This window comes from Rhopalosiphum padi, chromosome 1 (genome assembly GCF_020882245.1).
Source record: "Rhopalosiphum padi isolate XX-2018 chromosome 1, ASM2088224v1, whole genome shotgun sequence".
NCBI lineage: Eukaryota > Metazoa > Arthropoda > Insecta > Hemiptera > Aphididae > Rhopalosiphum > Rhopalosiphum padi.
The window spans coordinates 17854527-17877739 of record NC_083597.1 but is presented as its reverse complement, the minus strand read 5'-3'; the positions used below and the strand labels follow the sequence as shown (position 1 = coordinate 17877739).

General features: G+C 23.9%; 1 protein-coding gene across 3 annotated transcripts in view; it reads left to right on the top strand.

Annotated features, from left to right (window-relative positions):
• Positions 1-1052: 1052 nt before the first annotated feature.
• The window catches only part of LOC132918182 (AF4/FMR2 family member lilli-like), a 142587-nt gene continuing 120426 nt past the window's right edge, over positions 1053-23213 (top strand). For 2 of the 3 annotated variants that reach the window (XM_060979306.1, XM_060979305.1), the window contains exon 1: positions 12854-13157. In XM_060979306.1, the coding sequence (XP_060835289.1) occupies positions 13060-13157 (98 nt within the window). In that variant the 5' untranslated portion in view covers positions 12854-13059. Of the gene's footprint in view, positions 1467-12853; positions 13158-23213 lie in introns of those variants that run through there. The other variant, XM_060979308.1, reaches the window with a different exon arrangement.

Genomic DNA, 23213 nt, shown 5'->3' with positions numbered 1-23213 from the left:
TAAAGACGAGATGTTAAAATTGTTCAACTTCTATTCATTTTTATTCGAAAAAAAGTATGACAAATAAATAAAAGGTTCTTCTGGTTCCTCAAAAGTTTTTCTAATAGTAAATAAAAAATACTAATAATACAGTCAAATATTTTTTTATAAGCGTTTGAATTTAAAATGTTGACTAAATTCATCAAAATCTACTATTTTGTAATTAAAAATTCATAAACATTTTTGATTTTAAAACTAAAGTCAATTTATACCTTAAGTTTGATTATTAAAAGCAACTTTTCCTTAAAAAAATTTTAAAAAAAAGTTTAGCGTTAAGCCACATTAGGTTTTTTTATGAAGGTTAACGAAATTCATCATCGCAAATTATTTCGTACGCGTAGATAGCGCTCGAGAAATTAAGCAATCGAGAATTGTTTTTCAATGACAAGGCGGTACAGTCGAGACCTGCTATTTTATAGCAAAATAACTTTCATAAAAAACAATTTTTGATTAATGTTAAGAAAAAAGGACAAAGAGAGATTTTGATTTCAATTATTTTTCCTATATTCGTCCTCCCCCCTCCTAAACCAAATGAAAATTGTAAAATATACATCCTCGCTGTGTAGCAGCTTATATTTATAAGTCATATAATATATATATATATATATAGGCGACGGTAGATATGCACTGACGATTACGTTAGTAAATAATAATAATAATATTGATATACAATAATATTATGTGTACGTATACATGACGAAAAATCATAATATAGTTATGCCTGGGTGGCTGTGGCGGCGCACAAGCAAATTATGTAAACGTCGCGCAAAATTTTTCAGCTTCGTGAAGCGGTCGGATGGGAGGGGCGGTTGGCGACGACGCCACGACGACGGATATCGAGAGCCGCTGTCGCGTTTTCCCACTTGTACGCGCGTACACCGTCGTTAATGCTCGACAGCCTGCAGCCTTGTAACGGGCAGGCCAGCGACGAGTGTGAGCGCGGCGCATACGATAACACCGTCACGCGGTCGACGCTCGTGTGTCCGTCGCGCGTATTTTCGACGTCGTCGTACGCGTCACGCGCGCAGTCTGCGACGTGTCGTCACTGCCGCCGCTGTCCGTTTTTCTTTTTCTTTCCTATATATATTTTTTTAATTTTCTTTCGCTCTCGTGCGATCGCGTGTGGCGAGGGCGCCCGCGCCCGCTTGGCGTTTATACGCGTGTTTGTTTACGTGCGCGCGCTCGTGTGTGCAGTGGTATTATTGCGTTATTATAAGTGGTACCTATCGGCTATCATACTAGATACTATAATATAAGTGTATATAATACACGGGGTGCAGGGTATTTTTTAATCTAATAGCATATAATAATATATTATATAGGTACAGACGTACAGTAACGTGAATATAGGGCAACCACGGTTGCGGTTTTCCCTGCTGTGCGGTGACGTCACGGGGCTACTGTGCAAGGTCACGAAACTCACTGTGGTAATCCCCTATACAGTTTATCATCGACTAATAATTATTAAATCAATTATTGGCGAACCGCGCGAAACTGAATCAAACACTTTTAGACTTAAGTGTTGTCTGTTGGCAACTAAACAGTTTTGTGAAAGAAAACATAGACACAGTACTTACACTTCATCGCAGTATAGTACCTACTATATAGTATATACCAGGGACGGCCAAACAATCGACTGTGATCGACCGATCGATCACAGACGATTTCAAAGTCGATACTCCCTTTTATTAAAACTTTTATTATACATTTGATAAATCTAATAACCCCCCTTAATATATCACAGTAACCGCAGTTAAAAATAGTTGAATATATGTCTGAAAAAAAATATATCCTCAGTAGATAATCTTCATCAAAATAAGTTTGGCCATCCCTGTACTATATACAGACCATATTAGGTACTGTACCTATATTCAGCTCCAACATTTTGCACCTTCAACCCACCACAGCTCATTATTACTTGTTAATCCATGTGTGACGAGAGAGTTTGTTGTGTCCACATGTTATTATTTTTTTCGATACTTTGTTTACAAAATAGTGAATTATAGTACCTAAATAAATATTATAAAATAATAAAAGTATTTATCAAAAAGTTAACCACGTCAACTGTAACGTTTATATTACATAAGCACTATAATATGTCTAGGCATTCTGAGAACACCTGCACGAATGTATACGTGTCGTGTAAGAGGGGATAAATTTACTTTGTGAAAGTACCTCGCAATTATACAATATTGAATTTTTTTCAATTCAATTCATTAAACATTTCTATGTTAAAATTTAAACAACAGAAACATTTTTAATGTTTTTTTGTTAATGGATAAAGTATGTATAAATAAAAATAAATAATATGATATAAATAAAAAATAATATCTCAAATATTATACAGAGTGATTGTTTTTAAATATTCATTGTCCTGGAAAGTGTTAATAAATTTAACTAGGTAATAATTTCTTTTTATTTAAGTAATATCGAAATAAGTTGATAATATTGATACAAAATAAAATATATCTATTAATTTTATTATATTTTTAGTTTGTATATTGTCTACATAGCTTATCATCGCACTTTTTATTTTAAATAAAATATAAGAAACAAATATTCCCTTTAGGATTTCCACAACCTGTTTTGAATATTAATAATACTATCTGACTTAGAAATTCTTTAATCTCTTTTATATTATTAAAAATACACTTAATATCTTAGACAATTGTGAAATTTTGTCCTTTTTTTCATATTTTTAATCCTTGTTCAAAAAATCTTGTATTACTTTTAACATTAAATTAAAATTCGATTTCTGAGCTTTAATATTTTAATTTTTCTTAAACATCCAAAATACTTTTGTACTTAAAAGACATATGGATTTTAGTTGATTAATTTGTTTCCTCGATGTATATTTATTTGCATATTATTCCTGTTTTATTAACCGTAAGAAATTAACTTATGAATAAGGTCAGTTAGGTATACATGCATGAGTATGAAAAATGACAACCAGACGTCCTGTATTTTTATTACCGGTTTTTATAGAGGTCAATGGCCGTCCTTGGTCATTTCTTCTTCATTTCCAAAAATTAAAGTACACATATGATGTTGACAGTTTGCTTAAAGACTAAAGTGCGTAAATGAGTCACATTTACTAAACTTGTAGGTAAACACTTTATATACAAACAGTAGTACCTATCTATCCATTAATTTTGTTTTGAATTTAACGTTAAGCATAATAATATAATAAAATACATATTACGTATATAACTAGGGGTCTTCGGTGATAAGAAAAGGTATATTGAATCATTATATTTAACATCTCTAAACATATTGTAATATGAAAAGTTTAGTACACGAAGAGACAAGTGTGAAATTATGTATATATATATACAATATACGCAGCCTATATGTGGTACTCGTATAATATGACACGGAAGTAAAAAAGTGACCGTTAGACGGTTTACAACTATTATAGAAGAAAAAAAATAATACAAATACTATAATATAATAAATACCTTATAATATATATAATAGAACATACTAAATAATATAACTATAGGTACTTCAGTGAGTATGAGAGTTACTATACGAATATAAAGTATTATAGCGTATGTATTACATTATTTATAAAAAAATTAAGAATTCACTAAAAATTAGAATGTGTTGCTGATGCTTTTATGATATCTATAATCTGTAAGAAATATACTGGCTCATTTAATGTTAATTTTAATAATTGAAATAATGAAAAATTAAATAATTTTCTTGTGAAATTAAAAAAAAGAATTATTAAAATGTCTAGATAAATTAAGACAATTACCTATAATAACATTATAACTTGTATTTATTTTTGTTCTAGAAAAGCTGCATTTTTGACTCTATTCAAATAGAAAAATATATAAAACAAATATTTTTTTAAGTTCTTAGAATTTTAAATTCTAAATTTTTATTCCAGTAACACATGTGTATAAGACTTATTAGGTATTCATATTTAAACAATATATTTCTTATCTAGAACTAAAATCACTGACAAAATTCTTATTTTTAAATATGATGTGTTTGTTTTCTCATTAATTTTTATGAGTAAAAAGACTAGCGTTTAATATTTATTTCCATAATTTTTTTTATTAAATATCAATAAATAAATATTAGATACATTTTTTGTGTAACTACTAGAACATATTTTTTTAAATAAAGTGTATTAATATAATAATCGCTAAATCCTTAAATAATAGATTATGAAATATAATGAGTATATATTAATATTTATAAATATAATAAATTAATGAAACAATAAAATGCAAAAAAAAAAGAAAATGAATAAATTTAATAACGTATTTAATATACCTATTATAATTTTTTGAACATAATGGAAGATAGTGAAAAATATATTGTGAATTTGTTTCTTAACAGCAAAAACGCCTTTGCCGTAAAGTTATACTTTACTATACTATATTATATACATTTAAAAAAATAATAAACATTAAAATTACGTGCATATTTACACGATTGTTTCTTTTGAATTTAAAATAAACAAGCAGTTGTACCTATATTATTTATTTAAAAAAATAGTTATAATCTAAACATACTTTATAATAGAAAGGTAAACATACAGACAGTTAAGTTTTAAATGACATTTATTTGGTTACACATATCAACGATCGCGGACACATATCTATTCGACTAAAATTTTAATTTATTGGATAATAATAAACATCTGTACAAATTACTTAATATTCTAGTTATTAAACCATATAAAATACTCTTTTCTAAACAGGATGGTTTTAGAATGCAAGTATTAATAATATTATTGTTTGAATTTTAAAGAGCTAACACTCAATCAATTGAACTGGCATATCCAAAATTAATTTCCCACCAAATAATCGAAACTTTGCTCTGAACTAAATAAAAGATTATTGTACCATAGGACTATATAGTAGTATCAGCCGTTTGATATTTTACTTATGCACTATAATAACATTCAAACAGATTCATTTTATTTAATACTTCATAACTTTATTTAAGTCAACATTAGTATAGATCATTAGATGTCTGCAGGTGTTTTCATTCTATATATATTTATATGTATTATGTTTTATGTAGGACGTAGGTATGTTAAACGGTGAAACATAATTCTAACATTTATGTTTAACTATGAATAGTTACAAAACTGCCAATTGTTCAAACTACAAGCGCTTCTAAAATGTTGATAATTATTGTTGGATTTAATATAATCATGATGATGTGGAGTATATACTATATAGGATTTTATTAATAATGTATGTATTGTGGTTAATAAACAAATGTTTGTTATTAACTTTTACCAAACTATTGACACATAATGTATATCTTAATAAGTTATTTAGAAATGATACAGCAATAACTAATAACATCGATATATCTTATTGACATTTTAAAAAGATGGGTAGGTGGATACCTGGGAGACTAACTGGAGTTCATTGAGTTCTTAATTCCTATACTAAACCCTACAAGAAATTTATAAATTCTCTGTATTTGAAATTTGCACCACTCTTTTTTCCTAAAACTTTAACATATTTATAGTTAATAGTAACAGTTATTTTGATTATACGCAGATAATTAAATAATTCTAAACACTACAGGTTAAAATAAATCCATACGAAATCCAATACATTAATACATACTTTAAATAAAGGATTAACATTTATTAAGCTTTAATAACTTTAAATTTACAGTAATAATCCATGATATGAAGTTCTAATACGATTGTATTCGTAATACAAGTGTATCATAGTAAATATTTTCTTTATTTTTTATATTAAAAATGTATTTTTTGCCATGTAGTAATGTAGGTATATAATATCTATGTAGTATAATTTATATTTATAGACATAATTGATTAATTAGGATCTATTTTAATTTTAAAAGTACAATAGTTGTTATAAAATTTTATTTTTTTGCTATAAATAATAATATATATTTTAAACTAACCTAACCGTAAGGTCGAGTGTAATGGTTATATCAAGGCCCACTTGTTCTTACAATAAAATTAATTTATTTAAAAAAAACTGGATGTGTCATGTGTGTACTGTATATAAAGCTGTAAGGTTGAACCCCCGTTTACCATTACCTTAACCATATCGTTACTTATATATATTGTTACGCGATTTATTCGTTCATGCAAATCAGTCAGGTTGCACAGGTATATTCCTACGTTGCCATATCTCAAACAAAGTAATAATAATATGTTATACAGTAAATTTTATTTTTATAGAAAAATTCAATTTTTGAATTATTTGAATTTATTAATTGTAATAACAATATAAATATAAACATAGTTTTGTAATTTGTGGTCGTTCAAGTGTCATACAATATTGTTTGTTTCTGTGGTTTTTAAAATAAATATAGGGACAATAGAACATTTTATCGATACAATTGTTTTTCGGTGTACTTAAACTTAAAAGTATTCTTGTCTAATAAACTGGTTTCAAACAATATTGATTGTTTATCAATAAATGTCTTTAAAATTAATTGCAAAACCATATCATAGAAAAATATATAATCGTAAATAGTTTTAAATAAAATATTGATTAATTTGAAGTTTTGAACTCTAATATTGTCATAATAAACTTATAATATTGGTATAAATAATAATAAAAAGTTTTTATTTTTTTTATTACTATATTTATAAAAATGTTTTATTAATTAAATAACCACCGAAACGCTTCTTTAACCAAGATTTACTCAAGTAGTTACTTCAAGTAGCTATTTGAATTTGATATGGTAATGATTTCACATTAAATATCATATTATACACAGTATTATATAAATTGAGAAAAAAGTAATAAAACTTAATAATTTTACTCTTTTAACCTGAAAATAAATTATCTACTTACAATATTTATCATAATATGTTATGCTAAGTTACTAACCATAATAATTAAAAAACTTGAAGTAGAAATATATTTAATTTATAGAGATCAAGGTTTGAATAATGTCTAATTTTTAAATTAATTAATTAATTATTTTTGAGATTTATTTAAATTTAATTTGACGTTTATTATTTTAGATATTAAGATTACTCATTTGAGTACAAGGTTATTTTATATAATATACATAAATATATTCAATATATACCCAAAATCCAAATATCTTGAACATAAGTTTTTTTACGGATAACTTAACATTTTAAATATAGTTCTATAACCCCTTTATATGAGTTTACTCAAATTTTTTGTTAAAATTTATTATAATGATGAATGATGGACCAGTATACCCTTTTCCTGAGCTAAGTTACTGTGAAATGAATTAAATGATATATGAATGTCCATTTCCAGTCAATACATATATCATATCTAAATTTTTTTAATTATTTTGTTAAACATTATATTTTAAATGTAGATTAACAACGTACTTAACCAATAGATAACCTTTTCATACTAATGATTTTATTAAATCGTATATTATTATTTATTAGTTTTTACAAATTACAACTTACAACAAGTATAAAATGATTTAATTGATTCAACTGTTCAAAGTTAATTTTATAAAATAAAATGATTTTGTATATTTTAATAAAATGTACCAGACCAAGTTGTCAATAAATGTTCTAATTATTATTTAGAATCGACGAAGTAAATGGCATTTTTATTGCTTCCGGTTTCTCATCATGCACATATTTCGTGTCCTGTTGGTGCAATGCCAGGACAATATAACTGCGAGAAAACAAAAAAAGGATAGACAAATAAAATGTATACAATGCAATAAAATTTTCTTTCCTCCATTGAGAGGAAAATGGGAAAATTGTCAATAAAACTAGAGTATTACAATAATTATTTAAATTAGTACATAAATCAATACAATTCGTTTATGTTTTTAGTTGATTTTAATTTTACTGTTTAATAGAATTAGTTTAATTTAATTAAATATGTATGCAACATATTACAATCATTCAGTAGGTAATAACGAATCCGACCTACTATACTGATGAGTTATATTAAATATTATGTTTTAATATTAATTTATTATGCTTGCTTATCAATTATCGTAAATGTTATTAAAATAAATTTATATAGGTATAATACCATATTTTACCTTTATGGTGAGATGGGGCTTATCTTATATTTACAATTAACATTTATTAATCATAAATATCAACGCAAAATATATCTATGAACTTGGCCCAACTACTTTACCTAATAAACTTTAAATATTTACCTAAAAATAGCTAATAATTAGCAAATAATAGCAAGTTAGTTTTCAAAATTAGTAACATATTTTTACATTTTATATGATTCATTTTCTATTTGAAGCCCACCCGGCTATCTGAATTTGGCCCACTAAATATAAAATTAATCATATGAAATATAAAAATAACTTGATAATTTCAAAAACTATCTTGTAAAATTGATTTACTGTAATTGAGAAAAAAATAGCTGTAAGGATTTGAAATGTTCACAAAATATTCAAATTACCTATAATTGTCTATACTTTCATCTTTATACCACTTTTTTATCTGCTTTATGTGCCACTAACAAAAGACTGTAATAAATAACATTATAGCAATTACGTATGTCACCTTATTATCCTTAACAAAATAAATTTTGATCTTATTGCTTCTTTTTGTGCTGAGATAAGCAAATGAAATTATAGTTTCCAAATTAGAAATAATTATATTTTTACAGTTTTTTATATTTCACGATTACTGTTTATATAAATTTAATAGAACCCATGATTTAAAAAACAGGTTAACTTCTAGATCATTTTTTAAAAGCCACGTTTATCATTTTAATTACGTGTAACATGATGGCATAACGTTATTACATTAGTTTTTTTTATGTATAATACACTTTCTTTATTTGGGACATTGTTTTATATAGGTATGAATCATAATCAAAACGTTTATTCTTTATAGTAAAATTGATGATTATATACATTTAATATTATTTTATTCTGAAACATTATTTACTAACTTTCTAGAAAAATGTGCTAAAATATTTTTGATCAAACTAATCATTGTCTTGTATCATTAAGATTAAAGATATCTCTTTAAAACGTGGCGGCTATGGAAAATGTGCTATACAAGACTCATAGTATAACTTGGCATAATTTTACTATTGAAAATTGTTTTGATAATAAATTCATTTGAGATATCCTATGGTAGATAAAATAAATAAATTGATGGTAGCCGAATTATTAAAGTACTATCTAAAAGTTTAAGATAAATAAAATCATTTTCTACGAATGGTTTATAAATAAGTACCTAGTAAGTTTACTCAAATTGCAACGCTATAATATGTGGGGAACTCATTTTTATCATTAACTTAATAAATACTAAATTGTATCCATTGGTTATTATTTTTTTTTTTTACAAAAAATATTATCATAGGTAGATTTTTCTACCAATTATACTTATACTTCTATGTTTAAAATCTAACAAACAACATAAACAGCTATCCATGATAGATTATACTTCTAAAAAGTCCGTGATATCTCCCAATAGACCTAATTCAAAAGTGAATATACACCAAGTGGGTTTCCATGGTGTTTAGGCCATTGTATTTATTTATACCGGAAATCACCTGACTCATAATATCATGATTTTTTCGAGAACAAATTAAGGTTGAGTAAAGTTTTTATTTTAGAAACAATTCACGACTAAACGTTTACTTCCAGCATTTCTATAATAATTTGTTGACAAGAATTCTAATATTATATTAGTGTTATGTCTAGATTATAGCACAGGTAATATAAATAAAAGTTTGATTGAATATTTAATATTTAATCATTCCCTAACAGTATTGTATTACATAATATTTAAATGTGGATTATTTAACAATTTTTTTTGTATTAGTTAATCTTCATTATATTATAATTTGATCACAGAAAAATAACTAATATTGAAAAATCTAACCTAGCTTATTGTATGTTCAAAAACGATTAAAAGATTAAATGTAAAAATAATAATTATAATTAACATATTCTATTAAATATTTATTGAACATATTCAAATAATATAATTATTATCATATCTCTATAATTTATATATTTTATTAAACGATCTATATAATAATTATTTTGGAATTTATTCATTTTTACGGTTATTTTTACTATTAAGTATGACTTAAATTATTACTAATTCATGTTTTAAGTCGCTATACTTGTAATTTTCTAACGTTTTAGTTACATTTGTTCCCTTGGAAATTATATTTAACGTTTTGATTGGCCAGTATCCAACAACTTCTGATACAAATATATAGAATAATATACTTACATATTTGTAGTAGTTTTGAAATATCTTTATACTATCCAAAATTATAAAAATTTCAATAATATTCGGTTTTTAAATATTTTGTTAAAATTTATATAATTTTTTGAATTAATTAAGACTGTACATTAAAAAAATTAGGTTTTACAAAATACTGCAATTGAATGAATTTTTATAAGTTTATATAAAATGGAATATCATACCTATTTAATATTATCTATTCAATGTTTTTTTCCTGAATGTATTGAAATACTCTATAGTATGTATATAATATAAACTAGAGTAGTACAATATAAATTGTTAAATCTTTTTTTAATTTTTTTTTTTTTTATTGTTTTATTATTAATATAATTGTCATCAGTATATTGTCATCAAGCAATAGAAATCGTTATTACGACTAGAGCACAAACGCTCTGAAAATATTGATTACGTTGTAGGATAATAAAATAAAATACATTGGTGGAAACAAGTCTACATCATTGCATGCCAACAGGAAAATATAATCTTCAATATGTCTTTTTAAAAATAAAATGTAAATTTATGCTTACAACCGTCATCGATTTTAAAGTTTTAATTGTATTAGATATTTTTCCTAGGTATTAAAAAAAAAAAAAAATTATAAAATATATAAAAATAATAACTATAAATACCATTGTATTGTAGATGTTAATAAATATAATTTAAACAATAAAATATAGACTATCACTTTCCTAGTAATTTATTTTTATTTTTTATATGTATATATATTACAAATACTATAAAATTTAACAAGAAAGTTAATTAATATATACTGATTGTCAATCACAATGCGTTTTTGTGCATCATTTACTTATTTACTCTTTTTAATATATTATTATTGTTATTAATAACAATAATAAGTTTTACCAAATTTTGAATTTTATTTTATTTTATTATAGATTTGTTTATATTTTTTCATTATAGGTAGGTAAATTAAATAAAGTGCTTTAATATTTAAGTATGCGTATACAAATACAATAGTTTATTCAATATTGTTTTATTAACTGTTGTATAGTTTAATGGCATTTAGTTTTAAATCAATAAAACAAATTATACTTAAATTTTTTATAATAAGAAATGAATTAAATTTTATGTCAAAAAATAATTCATTTAATAGATAAAAACTAAAAATTGTTAACGTCTAGGTAGGTATATTTCATAACTTCTGTGATACTTTAATTATTGGATATCGTCTAGTAACTTTGAGCAAAGTTGGAGCTTCAATTGTTATTTAAATCATCATTCATATGAATTATTTCGTTAAAATATTTTTAAAATATTTATTGAATATCTAATGTATCTTAAGAAATACAATGTTGATTTTGAAATGAATAATAACAATCGAAGTTAATGATTATTTATCAAAAATACATTTGTGTTTAAGCATTTATAATTCTATTTATTATATAAAATTGTATATAATTTCTGTATGATTGCCTAAATGTATTTAATATTATATTTTGATTTATAAATTATAGAATTTGCAATATTTCAAAAATAACCATAATAATTTAATAAATCTAAACTTTAGAATTACATCTTCACCAATTAGTTTATCAAATTGTTTTTCAATAACTCCAAATTTGTATGAAAATATTGTATAATGTATAAACATATGTGATCAACATGTATACTTTTCAAAATAGGGTGTGTCAATATACTTACTTGGCACACCCCTTAGCTCCGCCTCTGACCATTAAACTGTGGGTCTAGGTCATTGAAAATAAGATATTATATTAATTCTTTTAGTATTATGTATACTATTAATTTTATCTTAGTTGAAAATTTTAATTTTAAAAACAATTCAATTATATATTACAAATAATATGTTATTCTTTTTCAATTCGATCATAACAATATGTTAGTTAGGTATCTCTAATAGAAATATGTATATATTTACAATATTTATTCATGAATTAAAAGTCAGACATAGTTAAAATTATTAAAATATTTAATTTATAGAAACAAACAGTATCTTATATTAAATATTTTTTTTATCATATTTTCATATAATAGTTAATAGTTCTCATAGTTTTTAAATGTAATAATAATTTTTTTTTTTTTATATAAAAACGTAAATTAAAAAGATTTGTGTTTATATTATGTTATGTAAATATTGTAAATATATTGTTAGGTATTTATAAAGAAATCTTATTTTTTTACAAATTATATTTATACATTTAGTAAGATTTCTATAACAATTTTATATCTGTAATTTGTGTATAACTTAGTAATTAGTAGTACTACTAATAATACCAGTATTAAATTTAATTTTAAAAGAATAGATAATTTTTTGTTCAACAATATACAAAATATATTTACGCAATTTAAAGTTAATAATATATTTCTAGGCTATTACCACTTCAAACTTTGCAATTTTTGAAAAAATACAAATTTTAAATAGCATATTATATTATATTTTTAACTACTTCAGTATACTATCGTAGATAGTAGGCGGGAACCCTTCATGTCCGTATAACATGTCATTATAACGTACGATGTTACGTTGCCTTCGTCATCGTTGTAGAACGGTGTTCGCGTGAGTAGTGGGGACTGCCGTCGGTCGCTACGACTTTTCTGATTATCCGCGTTCAACACGCCGCTAATCCAGTTTGCGGAAACTACTCTCTCGCCGCGCGCGTCACACCGGTGTGTGTGTTTACAGTGTTTATTTTATTGTATATTTTTACCTGTGATATTTTCCTCAATATCGGGGCAGTTTTAGCCCCCGCAACCCCTTACTTCGCCGCGGCTCGCCTTATGTATTAATAGTGATTTTTTAATTAACCGTTACTGTTTTTTTTTTATACACACAAATGTATAGGCCACCGGACGAACTGCGTGCCCATAGCAAGATGTCTTGGGACAATCCAAGGGAGTACATGCTGAAAGGAGCTACACCACTGAAAGTCAAGTGAGTACCTCATTTTTTTCCCCATACACATTGAATTTAAATTTCTCAATCGCCGATATACTTTGCAATTCTGATGGTGGAGAAATAGGTAATATGAACACGAATATTCATATAGTATATGCATATAACTGTCGTAGTTACGTAGTCCAACAGCTGTTCATGACGTCACGTGTTGTCACAGTGGGCAACAGCCAACAGTATCGTTCCCCTAACTAACGACACTTTTTGACATTCCAAAGTAAATTTTTAACGAATTCGATTTTTTCCCATTTTACAAATATGTTGAATAATACGTAACATAATACTGAAGATTTAATGGTTTTACTTATACACTGATTTTATACACTTACACGGTCAAAATAAATCTAAATATTAATTGTTTTTGTCAATGCAAAAAGTTAATAATATTTTTCCAAATAATGACTAATAATCAAAATTGGTATCAATACGAAAAACTAGTTAGAAAGTTAAAGTACCTAATTATAAAATCACTTTTCATTCTTCGGATTTCAGTTAATCGTATTAAATAATGAGTACCTCATTTAACTATTGTAGACTATAGAATTATTACATTAGTATGGGTTTGTGGATTTAATTATAAATTGCAAAAATTACTTAGTATAATAACAATGAATGAAATTTGGCAGTTGTGTAACTATAAAATATTGGCCTAAAAATAAAGCTCCTTTTAAGAAGACCCCTTATTTTATCACAAAATCTTAACTAATACAACTTTTAAGAGACTCCTTGAGCGATGGTTATTTATGTAATTTAATCGTATTTATTATCTAGGTATATTATATTTAAATTATTATTAATTATTACATAATTTTATAATATTAATTAATACATTGTAAAATTGTAAAGTGTTCATAATTTCTCTAATTGGGAATGATATTGAATCATTAACATTTTTTTTGAATTGCAAGGAAATAAATTTATTATAATAATATTTTATTTACACGTTTATCATAAAAACAAATTATATCACCATAGCAACTAGAAATAACACCAAATGTAAAAAAAGGTAGGCAAGTGAGTACACCTCTCTGCTGTACAGTAGGTTAGGTTAGGTTATGAGAGGATTACTTCTGATGTAATAGATTTAATTTCAATTCAATGATTTATCATTGCATACAAAAAATGATTCTGAGCGAAGAAGCTGCTGAGCTGTCATACTATATCACTATAAGTATATTTCATAATATGTGTTTTGATATTGCCATTAAAGTTATTTATTTTATTATTAGCATTTAATTATGAAATTAATACATAACCATTAACCATATTGTATCATTGTTTGTAGCTTTTGAGTCTATACCAATTTATCGTAAAACGATGTGAATATAGGTTCAATAGGTTCAGTACATAAAAAAAAAAAATCGATTTTGTCAAATACTGATATTGTGTAAAAATTCCCGTTTTTCTTAATTTTTTACTTTTAACCCCTTTTCTCCCAAATATCAATCAGATCTAATTTTCTATTAAAAACCATACTTTAAATTGAAAATCGAAGCATTTTTGCTGCAAAAGAGAAAAAACACCATTATAGAATCAATGCATTTTTCTCTCCACTTAGAATCAAAAATCAGTTTTTTACGAACTGCAGATAGACATCCAGCTAAAAGACTTATTCTTATCAATGATAAATAATCAGTTAAAGATAAATTATAAATCAAGTTCCAAAATTACGAAAAGTTATTTAAAAGCTTTATAAAAACATGTTCTATTATGGAGTTTATTTCATCGAAAAATTAACTATAATCTCGACGTAAGCATATTTCCATGCATGTAATTTTTATTATACAATATATTATTATTTACTAAATTTTTTGGTGAATATCAACGATTCTGAAAATTATACCTGACTTAAATATCATGTATTATCTAATCTTTTTTGGGTTTTTTATCTTCATAATTTATTTCAGCGTTTCTATGAATCTGCACCTATATTTTAGAATTTAACTTAGCAATACCGTTTATTGATTTCATATCAAAATATATTACTCGTGTTCAAAAAAATAAGGCAATTGAAGACCTATTACCATTTTTTCATTATTATATCATTTTAATAAAACTTATTTATTATAGCATGGATAATATAAAAATAAAATTATCATTTGTCGATATGTATATAAACACTATTAAAATGTATACAAGTTCTTAATTTCTTCATTCTTGAATAGATTGTTGCACGAATTAATGATTTATTAAATAGATTATACATTTCTTAAGTGATAATCTAATTATGTTTAATTTAAAACAATAATATGTCAAACAATTACATTATTAGGGATGTAACTAAATTTTGATATGTCTTAGAATTTAATTTAAAAAATATTAAAATAATTAATATAATATGTAAGGATTAAGTACCTATCTAAGTATTAAGTATTATTGGTAATTAATAATATAAAATTTATTATTTAGAAATAATAGATTATAAAATATACTAATTTTTTTTTTAATTTTAGTTATAGTAAATAATTAATAATTTTATGTGTTACTGGCAATAATAATAATTCAGGAAATAACTATATTTCTTTGGGAATGTCTAAATCATTTTGAGTTGTTAGTAAATAACTAAAATGTATCATTTTTAATAAATCTAACCTAACCTATACATTATAACTACACACATTGTCTAGGAAATATGAATATCTAAACTATCTTAAGAAATGTTACGAAGTAATGTGAAGGAATGTTTCTATGCAATTTGTGTACTGTTATAAAGTTATAATCTTTGATATGATAGTCTGGAATCAATTGAATCATCATGAGCGTTTGCCTATGATGATTACGTACCTATTTTATAAAATTTACAAGTACAAAATAAAAACTCTTCTGAATGTAGTAAGTATGCGGGTTTAAATAGTACCATTGGTCCACAGTGATTTACAAAATATAATTGCAAAATAAGATATTAGACTACAAATAAGTGTGCCTGTCATACTATAGCAAAAATATGTAACTGAAAACGCTAGTTTCCACTAGTTTGTCATAATAAAATAAATTTGAACGATAATTTATTTAGATGAAATAAATAAAATGTGTTTAAGCTATTTATGCTGTATTATAGCATTTCCTAAAGAAAAACAGCCATTAATCTTAATGCGTAGTCAATATTAATATTTTTAGAAATATTAGTATTATTTTTTACATAATACAAGCAAATTCATTATTTTCTAGTCACTCCTTACAAGTGTTTAATTATCATTATTAAAGGTGACATAATATGTAAAAATTAAAAAGTAATACAAGAAGGTGAGCATTGTATATATATAAATTCCATATCATCAATACTCCCTTTATTTTTTTGTGTCTAAATAGTTTTTAAATTAAATTAATGAATGTTTTTAATATCACTTGTAATTTCTATGATTAACTTATAAGTCATAGGCCATCACACGAGGTTGCTCAGTAATACATTTTTTATACTATATTATATTATATATATGTAATATTTTGTATTTGCATTAAATAATAAATAAAATAAAATATAAATATTATAAAGGGTTATTCATTAGTTTTTTTTTTATAAATTATAAATTTTATATAAAATACTAATCAAATACGTATAAATAAATTATTTAAATATTAAATGTATTAAATTACAACTGTACAAATTGAAAATACATTGTGCAGCTTTTAATATAATTTATAGAATTAAATTTAAATAAGTGTCAAGATAGTATTTAACCTAGTGAAAATTAGTCAAATATACAATTTTTTAAATTATAAGCTATTTTATCGAGAAATTAATAATATTAGGTGGGACCAATGAAATAGTGAAGTAATAGGTTAGATTAGGTTATGCCTAATATAAAATAACTTTTTTAATTCCAACGATTTGTTATAATATTCATTATTTATTTATTTTATTATTATTATTAAATCATAAGCAAAATTAGATTTATAACACTATACTTATAATAAATAGAAAATATATTTTTGAATTACTTTATATTCATGGTTAAAATATTTTCAACATATAGGTAAAAGTAAAAACTTTGAATAAATGTTACAAATAAAATTCCAATATTGCTATGTACTACATTAAATAATTTAATTCTAAATTATTTATAATCTCAAAAATAAACTTTTATCATGAATTAAAGATCCATCAATATTTAAATATCTTTAAAAATTAAAATAAACACAAAAAATATGTTTTCATCAAAAAGTTCGTTATTTACTAGTGAATTAATGTTAACACGATGCTTTAAATACAATTTTATAGTGATAATTAGATTAATAAGTACTTATTACTTACTAATATTTCTACTAAAACAGTAGGAAAGAATATTATAATTATGTAAACTATTTATATTTTTAATATTAAAATTAATAAAAAAAATCAGTCATGGTTTTCTCTATTGACTATAAGTCTATAAATCTCAATAATAAATTTAATCCAATATTAAATTCATGTTAATAATTGTACAAAATAAGAATTTTTTTTATGAACATCTTTTAAGACTTATAATGTTCAATAGAAAAAAAAAACAGAATTTTGTAAATAATCATTATTTTTCGAATTCTGTGATTGATATAAAATCTATTTATCTATTTATTTAAATGTATTATATTAATAGATACTATGTAGTTTTACACCAAGGTGAATTAACCTATAGGAGTGCCCAACTCAATATCTTGTCCTATATGAAAATTATACTTTAGTTTAAATTATGTATAAATTTAAATCGATTTAAGTAAATTATTATTATTACATTTGATTATCAAATGTTATTAAAATTTGAATTTAGAACGCTTTTAAAAATGTATCTATATTCATAGATAAAATATTGTATACGTAAAATATTACGTTAATATTTTTTTTTAGATTATTATAAGAAAACATAAGGAATGGTGTATAAAATTGTCAAGCTCTTTGACTAAAATTTCTAATGACTATAAATAACTCAAAACAGCCAAATATCCTTAAAATACATGTTTAGGAAATGCTAAACATTTGTCGAAGGTTTTAGTAAGTCAACGATTACAATGTATTGAATTAAATTAAAATAACAAAATCAATTTTTTTATGACTTTTTCTGGTTATTAAGTAAACTAAGAAATTTTAGTACCTACCTTTAAAAATACAAATAAATCCAATAGGTTCTCAATAGAAACCACCCTCAAAAATAAAGATTGCAATTTTTAAAAATGAACTTTAGGTGACATATAAATATTTTGGTTAGTAAAATTTTCTTTTTATATAATAAAAAATGTTTTACTAGTTTAAAATTTTTAATGTTTTTCAATGTAGGTAGTATGCATAAAAACATAAAAATATTACTTCAAAATATATTAAAGAAATATCTGTTGTTTTTGTTTTATATGGCTTATTAATATTAATTTTTAGGTAATTTTAAAAACATTTTGCCTAACACTTCAGAGTATATACTTCAATATTGAAAAGAGGAGGAGTATGAATAATACTTCTCTGGGCTTATATTATGAACAATTTTAATTAATATTTGTTAGTAAAAAAACCTTTAATTCAATTTTAAATAAATTTATAATGTTTGGTTTTCACGACGTCCAAGACAATCTTTAAATGATTAATTGTAATGAACGCTTGCACAATCTGGCAAGCATACCATATGTACTTAAATGAATCTAAATTTAATACATCATGTCAGCACTCAGCGTGCAATAATTAAACACAAATCTATCTTTTACCTCATAATTATATAATATTATAAATATAATAGAAACAAATCGTTAAAATTTATTTATGTATTGATGCGTAGACTTAATAAGATCTTTTCATTATTAGAGATTCATCATATCTCATATTTAAGGATTTTTTCAAATTATATAACTTGAGTACTAAATTGTCCAGATTAACTCGTTTTTCGATATAAAATATCCATAGACTGTTGCGACCTTAACCTACATCAACGACACCATTGAATTAGGTCAGTTACAAAACTCAACTGCTATAGTAGAAAGTACAAAAATACAATAGTACCATTAAATCAAATTAATCTCAATATATTAAAAAATATATTGTTTAATATTTTGTTTTGTTTTTCATCAATGATATATATCAACAAAAAAAAGGTTTACTTCAGTTATTAGAATGAACTTCTGAACGTAAGAGTTAAATGAAACTACAATGGATCCATCGTTTCGGGACCGCAAGAAAAAGAATCTGTTTTTTAATTAAATTCCGACGTAAATATCTTGAGTAGTGCTATTGAATCATCTCGACTATTTTTGGAGATACCGAGAGGAGAAAAAAAATATGTGACAATCGGTTTGTTCTTCGTTTATTAGGTTACTTGGCGTGAATTTGGCACGGTGATTTTTATTTCTAGCCTTCTGAAAGACGTAACATGTAATCATCGAGCGCTCTTTACGCGATCGGATGGCTTTCACATACACACACATGGGTTTTGGCATAATAACAATTATACATATGTCTATTACCATGTTTAGGCTTCCATAGTGAAAGTCTTAAATGGATATTCGTAGTCGTGTATCTTATTTACTTAAAAAATGTCTTGAAATTTATGTTTTAAATAGAATTTTAATATTGCTCATTTTTAATAATTACAAATCAAATTATTTAACTACTTATCGGCAAAATTTAAAACTATTTAAACAATTATGTTCATTTTTTAGAAACATTTATCTTTATATTTTATTATATATTTTTCTATTATATAGACACAAAAAATACTTTTGGTCTGTTTGAAATGTTAAAGTAATTTTAATTAATATTTAAGTATTAAGCCGTCATATTATAGATTAAGGCTTTGTAACTGAATTATTTATTCGGATTTCGGATACTGGATGTATTCGAGTAATTGGATAATTGTTTAAACACTGCGTTACAAAATGTGAATAAACATGTGGATGCTCATAACCGTTATTATTAAATATTGATACTGGTTTACTCGACTCTTTCGAATCGTTTATCAATGTATAATGTATAATTATTAATACAAACTTTACACGTACTCAGTGACAAGATACAGTCTTTATTCTATACAGCAGAGCGAGCTAGTTCTCTGGTTTTTTTGTTTATAGTACAAATGTATAAAAGTTTCAATTAGATCAGGTGTTAGGGTAAAAATTAAAAATTGTTTGAACGTTATATGGATTTTGAATTTGGTTATTTTTAGGGATTCTTACATATTATGTAACGAGTTTAGAGAGACTCCGTTGCAAAATCTTATAATAAATTAAGATGAATAATATAAAAAAAAAAATAAGTTTTAATGAATTTAATTAACTTTTTATGTTAAGAGAAAAATGTCTATAAAATATAGAAACCTATGATTACAATTAATTATGTATAATACTGCGTATAAGTTTATTATATAGTACCAAGAAGGTATTAATAATAATAATAATAATAATAACCTGGAGGACGCTCTGCTGTATAGTAGGTGTTGAGTGTACCTTGTTATTGAATAGGCTATTGTAATATACTGCAATGGATATTTTGAATTTGAATTAAATGATAAACTATTGTATATGCAAAAAACGGTTCTGAGTAGGGGTTGCTGTTAGTCTATATTTCTAAGAATATTTTATTATGAATTTATATTTATGTTTATGTTAGTTATACGGTAGTTGATCTAATTTTTCCGAAAACAACCTCACTATTTAGTCTCTTTATTTTAAAATATAACATTATACGTAAAATTAATGATAGATTATGCTGATTATAGAATATTTCTTTTCAGAATATAAAGTTATATATTGTTATTATATACTTCATAACTCTTAAATAAAATGTATATGTATAAATGTTTGCTATTTATTTATTAATTACTTTAGTAAAGTATATCAAATAACAATACAATGCAATATTATATTACAATAATTTATTGCATTCAAAGTATTTGAGCACAATTTACTAAATTTAAAAATATATGAATAATTTCTCTTTTTGAAGTACCTATATATTAGTACATAATCTCATGATCATTATATTGAAATATAAAAACTAAAATACATAATTAAATATAGTCATATTATAAATTTATTTAATTTTTTTTATTTAATCTGTAGGCAAACTGCAATATATATTTATCTTAGTTATACTCGTACATAAGTTAAGCAATAAAGGATTTTATACAAATTCAATTTTTATTTAAATTGTTTTTTATATTAAAATGCAATAATTAATATAATTTTTTTTACTCAAGCCAAGGAAGGTGCCTAGAAAGTGTGTAAAATTTTTACACTTCAATAAATTGTAGATAAATTTTACCCAGACTTTCTAAACACTAGATATTATATATTAAAACGAATTACCTATAGCCATAAATTTATATTTTATACGTTATATAGAAATTATTTTAAGACAATACAATAAATTATTTTTATACCATCATTTATAAGATATGAATACATTTGATCTAAAAAGTAAAAATACATGTATTATAATGTTTCAAAATTAGAATATGACTTTAAGATAATTAAATTCCATATTTCTAAAGGGATTTTTAAAGCTTTTATCATAGTTATAAGTTTTTTTAAATTACTAAGAGCTTATTCTTCTTAATTTCCAATAAAGTAATAACAATTATTTTCTATGAAACTGTGCGTCAAATTGAGGAGATTCACAGACACCTTTTTAATAACATAGTATTATTACCTGCGCAGCATAGTTTCGTGTGATAATGGTACATGAGTGAAAGTAGCACATAGCTCAAGTTGGTTATGAGAGTGGTTTTTATGCACGTCTAGATCAACCGAATTTTATTGTTCACAGTTACTGAAAGCAGATTTGCACGATATTTTTTATGAATTGCATAGTAGACATTTCTGTCCTTGTGTATTTAAACATTTCCTTTGCAATATTGCGGACATTAGAGGAAGGTCCATTTGAATATTACATTCAAGGTGATAGACCTTGACCTTTTGTTCTAGCCCTCAAAGTATGCCTTAAAAGTTAAAACAATTAATTATAATATATATAATAATAATAATAATTCTGGTTTTAAAAGATGTTTATAGAAAATGTCAAAAAAAAAAATTCATACAAATGATATAGGCTTTAAAACAATCATACATATTTTGAAAGCATTTACATTTTTAATAATGAGATTTTACAAGGCATATTCCAATAACTAAATTATATTATGTATATCTATAAATCAATAATATACAATTAGGTACTAGAACTACACATTAGCCATGTATACGTTGTTGAGAATTTAATAGTTTATACAGAATTTACCCATTATATATGTATGATTATTATTTTAACTTAAAATCATGGAAACAAAAGTATATTTAGTTAATTAAAACGTTCATAATTCATATAATCTATAATATTTTTTTTATGTTTTTGGTATCAATAACGAGGTTATTAACCGGTACAATTATACAATAATAATTGTATAATATTACATGAGTTTCATTACATTATTAGATGACAAAGTTCTATTTTATTAAAATAACTTATATGTTTGTGAATTGATTTCGTTTATAGGTATGAGAATTTTATGTTGAATTGGATTTATAAAATTATATTAATTAATTCGAATTTTATTTTATTATAAATATAAAATTTAATTTTATATTTTTTAAATCAAATTTTTAGCACATATTCAAAAATCATATAATTTAATTTCTTATGTCTTTTTCAGTTACCAACATTCAGTAATCTATTTTATTACGTTAAAATATGATGACATATAATAATTATTATTATTAACGTTTACTGTATTAATATGGTGTGGATTGTTGCATATGATATACATAAATATAATAATGCTTTAAGTTATTTTATTTTATTAACATAAACTAAGTTAACATTTTACCCAGACATAAAAAAAAAACTACAAGGGATCTCACGAATTACGTAGTAAATACAACTTGACAACAGTGCGAGAAAGTTATCCGTAGATTCTAGAAAGAGAAAATTCAGAATAGATTCTTATTTATTTGATTTTTGAAATTGCAAGTTATTTTTATACTATTGTTCAGTTTGGTTAAAAAATTACCACGGTAAAATTATTTAATACAATTTATTTTATTTTAACTAATTGCATAAATAATAAATTATAAATCAGGTGTAGGTATAAT